Source organism: Vulpes lagopus, chromosome 19 (assembly GCF_018345385.1).
Source record: "Vulpes lagopus strain Blue_001 chromosome 19, ASM1834538v1, whole genome shotgun sequence".
Classification (NCBI taxonomy): domain Eukaryota; kingdom Metazoa; phylum Chordata; class Mammalia; order Carnivora; family Canidae; genus Vulpes; species Vulpes lagopus.
In genome coordinates, this window is record NC_054842.1 from 48232373 (window position 1) to 48236656 (window position 4284).

The 4284-nt window shown below is 59.8% G+C and overlaps 1 protein-coding gene across 1 annotated transcript; it reads left to right on the forward strand.

The window, feature by feature from the left end:
- The first annotated feature begins 1172 nt into the window (after positions 1–1172).
- On the forward strand, positions 1173–3575 carry RAP2B (RAP2B, member of RAS oncogene family). The gene has a single exon (XM_041734465.1). The coding sequence runs from the start codon at positions 1302–1304 to the stop codon at positions 1851–1853; it is 552 nt and encodes a 183-aa protein (XP_041590399.1). The 5' UTR covers positions 1173–1301; the 3' UTR covers positions 1854–3575.
- The last annotated feature ends 709 nt before the right edge of the window (positions 3576–4284 follow it).

A 4284-nucleotide genomic window follows, 5' to 3' on the forward strand; every position in this document is an offset into this window, starting at 1 on the left:
GGGGGTCGGCCCGGCCTCCGCGCTGCCGGGGGGCTCCCCTCTGCCGGCCGCAGCCCCCGCCTGGCTCCTTTGTGCGGGACGGCCGGGGGGGCGGGGAGCGTGTCGGGGGCCGCGCCGTGGGAGGGGGCACAGGTGCCCCGCGCGCCGCTCCAGCGCCCTCGGGGTCTCCCGGCGCCCAGGACAACGGGAGCGGCCGAGCGCGCAGCCCACGCCGCGGCGCCACCGCCCCGCTGCACCAAGCCGCCCCCGTGCACACCCACGCGCGCGCTGCTCACCCCGAGCCCGGTCCTGGGCCCCTCGCAGGACCCGGGAGGCCCCGCCCCCGGACACGCCCCCTCGCAGGCGCTCCCGGGGAGGCCCCGGCCCCGCCCCCCGCGCGAGGCCCCGCCCCCCAGCCCAGCCCCGAGCCCCTCGCAGGCCGCTCCCGGGGAGGCCCCGCCCCCGCCCCGCCCCCGCGCGGCCCAAGCCCCGCCCCCGCGTGAGGCCCCGCCTCCCACGCCCAGCCCCCAGCCCCTCGCAGGCCGCTCCCGGGGAGGCCCCGCCCCAGCGCGGCCCAAGCCCCGCCCCCGCGTGAGGCCCCGCCTCTCACGCCCAGCCCCGAGCCCCTCGCAGGCCGCTCCCGGGGAGGCTCCGCCTTCGCCCCTCCCCAGCGCGGCCAAGCCCCGCCCCCGCATGAGGCCCCGCCCCCGTACCGACCCCGAGCCTCTCACAGGCCGCTCTTGGGGAGGCCCCGCCCCAGGCCCCGCCCCCCCGTGCCCGATCCGGAGCCCCTCGCAGGCCGCTCCCGGGAGGCCCCGCCCCCGGCGCCGAGCCCCAGCCCCTCGCAGGCCGCTCCCGGGCAAGCCCCGCCCCGGCCCCGCCCCTCCCCGCGCGGCCCCGCCCCCCTGCCCGGCCCCCCGGAAAACCCGGCGCGGCGGCTGGCGCGGGCGCGGCCGTCGGCGCACTGGGCATGCTCGCCGGGGCGGGGAGGGCCGGGCTGCGCGCGGCGAGTAGGAAGCCGTCGCCCCGCGGAGGCTGCGGGGAGAGCGCGCTGGGCCGCGGCGGTGGGCGCACGCTCTGCGGGGCCCCATGCCACGCGCGGCCCGGGCCGGCGCGCACGTAGCAGCAGCCCCCCCGGCAGCCCGCCGCCGCCGCCGCCGCCGCCTCCCGCCGCACGGGCCGCCGGCATTGTCCTCCCGCGCCGCCGCCGCCGCCGCCAGGCTGAGCCCGGGGGCAGGTCGAGCAGCCGACGAGCCCGGGCTCCCCGCGGCGCGCACCCCCGACGGGGCCGCGGCGGGCGCGGCGAGGGCGCCGGCGGAGCCATGAGAGAGTACAAGGTGGTGGTGCTGGGCTCGGGCGGCGTGGGCAAGTCGGCGCTCACCGTGCAGTTCGTGACCGGCTCCTTCATCGAGAAGTACGACCCCACCATCGAGGACTTCTACCGCAAGGAGATCGAGGTGGACTCGTCGCCGTCGGTGCTGGAGATCCTGGACACGGCGGGCACCGAGCAGTTCGCGTCCATGCGGGACCTGTACATCAAGAACGGCCAGGGCTTCATCCTCGTGTACAGCCTGGTCAACCAGCAGAGCTTCCAGGACATCAAGCCCATGCGGGACCAGATCATCCGCGTCAAGCGGTACGAGCGCGTGCCCATGATCCTGGTGGGCAACAAGGTGGACCTGGAGGGCGAGCGCGAGGTGTCGTACGGCGAGGGCAAGGCCCTGGCCGAGGAGTGGAGCTGCCCCTTCATGGAGACGTCGGCCAAAAACAAAGCCTCGGTGGACGAGCTGTTCGCGGAGATCGTGCGGCAGATGAACTACGCGGCGCAGCCCAACGGCGACGAGGGCTGCTGCTCGGCCTGCGTGATCCTCTGAGCCGCCCGCGCCCGCGCCCCGGCCCGCGCCCCCGCCCCCGGCGCCCGCGCCCCCGCCCCCAGCGCCCCCGCGGGGGGGATGCGCTGCGCTCGCGCGGACCTCGCGGGCCGCTGTGCCTCGGCCCCGGGGCGGGGGCGGGGGCGCTGGGGGCCCGGCTGGGCTGCACCGCCCGGCTCCCGACCCCCGCCGACCTCCGCTGACCTCCGCCGACCTCCGCCGACCTCCGCTGACCTCCGCTGACCTCCCCCTCCGAGCCCCGGTGCAGCCCCGGTGCAGCCCCGGTGCAGCCCCGGTGCAGCCCCGGTGCAGCGCGGCTCCTGCTGCATGCGCGCTGCTCGCGGACCCCGGGAGACGCGGATTTTTCCACCCCACACTCCCCGTGTAAGGAGCCGCTAGGGCGCTGTGTGGGCAGCTCGACACGGGCCAAAGTTTCAGCCTGCAAAAAAAAAAGAAAACGAAAATACATAAAAAATAAATCAATCAACGGGGTGGGGAGGTAGAAAGGGAGGGGGCGACTTTTCCTTTTTTTTTTTTTTTTTTTTTTTCCTTTTGCCTCCAACCACCCCTTTTTGTAGTTCCACATGGAAGGAAGTCCGGGAGAACCAAATGAAGGAGCAGGACAGGAGGAAGGGAAGAAACTTTTGTGTTGGCTTTTTTTTTTTTTTTTTTTTTCCCTTTCCTTTTTTTTTTTTTTTTTTTTTTTTTTTTTCCAGGAGGAGCTGGAAATTAAAGATCGGGTTCCTTTTCTGCCAGCTTGGAAGGGCAACCCTGTGACTGATTGTGATTCTAAGGATGTCTATGCAAAGTTGGATTCTTGTTACAGTGTATCCAATCTGAAGTATGCACATCTGAACTGGGACTGTAAACACTGATGCCAATGCAGTGTGGGGTGCCAGAAAGTGTCTGCTGATATTTGTGGAAAAAAAAAAAATCTATTTTGTTTACCTACTGTATCAAAGGGGAGTCTGGGGGAGAACGGTAGTATTTTTTTTTTTTTTATCAGCTGTGAAAAAAAAATGTTACAGATCTGCACATTTTTGTGTGTACTGTTGTGTGTGTGTGTGTGTGTGTGTTTGGGTTTCTTTTTTGTTTTTTGTTTTTTTTTAAGTTTAGCTTTTCTTTTTGGTTGGCAGTGACAGGTTTTGATGACTAGCTCTTTAAAATACAGTACAAAGACTTCAAAAATGTGATTCAGGGCCCCAGCACCCCTGTGTCTGCAGAGTGCCTTCAAAACTCAGCTGTTCCAGCCGGTGCCAACCTGTGAACTTCCCACCATAACCCAGAATCTGCTATTCCCCAAACCACTTCCTAGTTTCCTTTCTGTAATCTTCCTGAAGGAGCCAGGACAATAGGGCCTGTTGTTTGGTGAATTTCTTTATTATTTCCAGCCTTTAAAATGTAATTTCCATGTCTTGCAATGGTTTTGGTTGGTTTTTTTGTTTGTTTGTTTTTGATTTTTTTTTTTCCCCTTTCTTTTTTATCTGGCTTCATTTTGTTCAAATGTTCAGGTATTTAGCTCCCCTTTGTATTATTTTTAAATTTTTTTTTGGTTATCTGTTCTAGGGTGTTCCTCCAGAAGCAAAGAACAAAATTTTCCTGTTGTGATGTACCAAGAGAATTCTCACTAATTGTAATTTTTAATTCCAGACACGCGTTTAATCATTGTCTCTCCATTTTAAGACTTTTAATACAGATGTCATTTTTAAAGAAACAAATCCAAAACTATTGTTTGTGTTTCTGTGTTTCATATTCAGTGAATTTAATACAGTATCGAGGCTGAGGTGGATAGGGGCAGCAGGTGCATGATGCCCCCAGCAGAAATACCTCAGTGACAAGTTGGGTGACATTACTTCCAACTCCCGTAAATATGGAAAAAATCTTAAAGGTCTAGGAAGCCCTGAGGGTATGGCCATTACCATTTGACTACAAGATAAGCAGGATTTTGAATCTGTTCTGCTGACAGGGAGCAGTTGACCTCACTGTGGGTAGGGAAGGGGAGAAACCAACTCCTAAAACTGCCTTAGATTTGGTAAAGTCACCAGTCACCCGACCAGGCAGGGTAGTGCTTTTAACCTTTCTTTTTCTTTCTTGCTTTCGGTCTTTCTTTCTTCTTCCTCTTTTTTTTTTTTTCAATGTTTTTGTTTAATTACATCACATACAAAGTCAAAAACATGTTTGAGGAACATGATTTCCAATTCTGAAGTCGTTCCTACTAGGGTTTTCTGCAGTGCATTTGTGTGGGTTGCAGACCGTGTCTTAATACTTGAGGTTTTGGTTTGAAAATAGGTCATTATATCTAAAAAAAAGGAGAGAAAGGAAAAAAATAAGATAGACCCCTTACTCTCATTAAACTGCAATTTGTGGACCATTTTGACCTCATGAAATTTTCCTTCTAACAGTAGGAGGCAGTGTGAGCTTCGTATTGTATTTT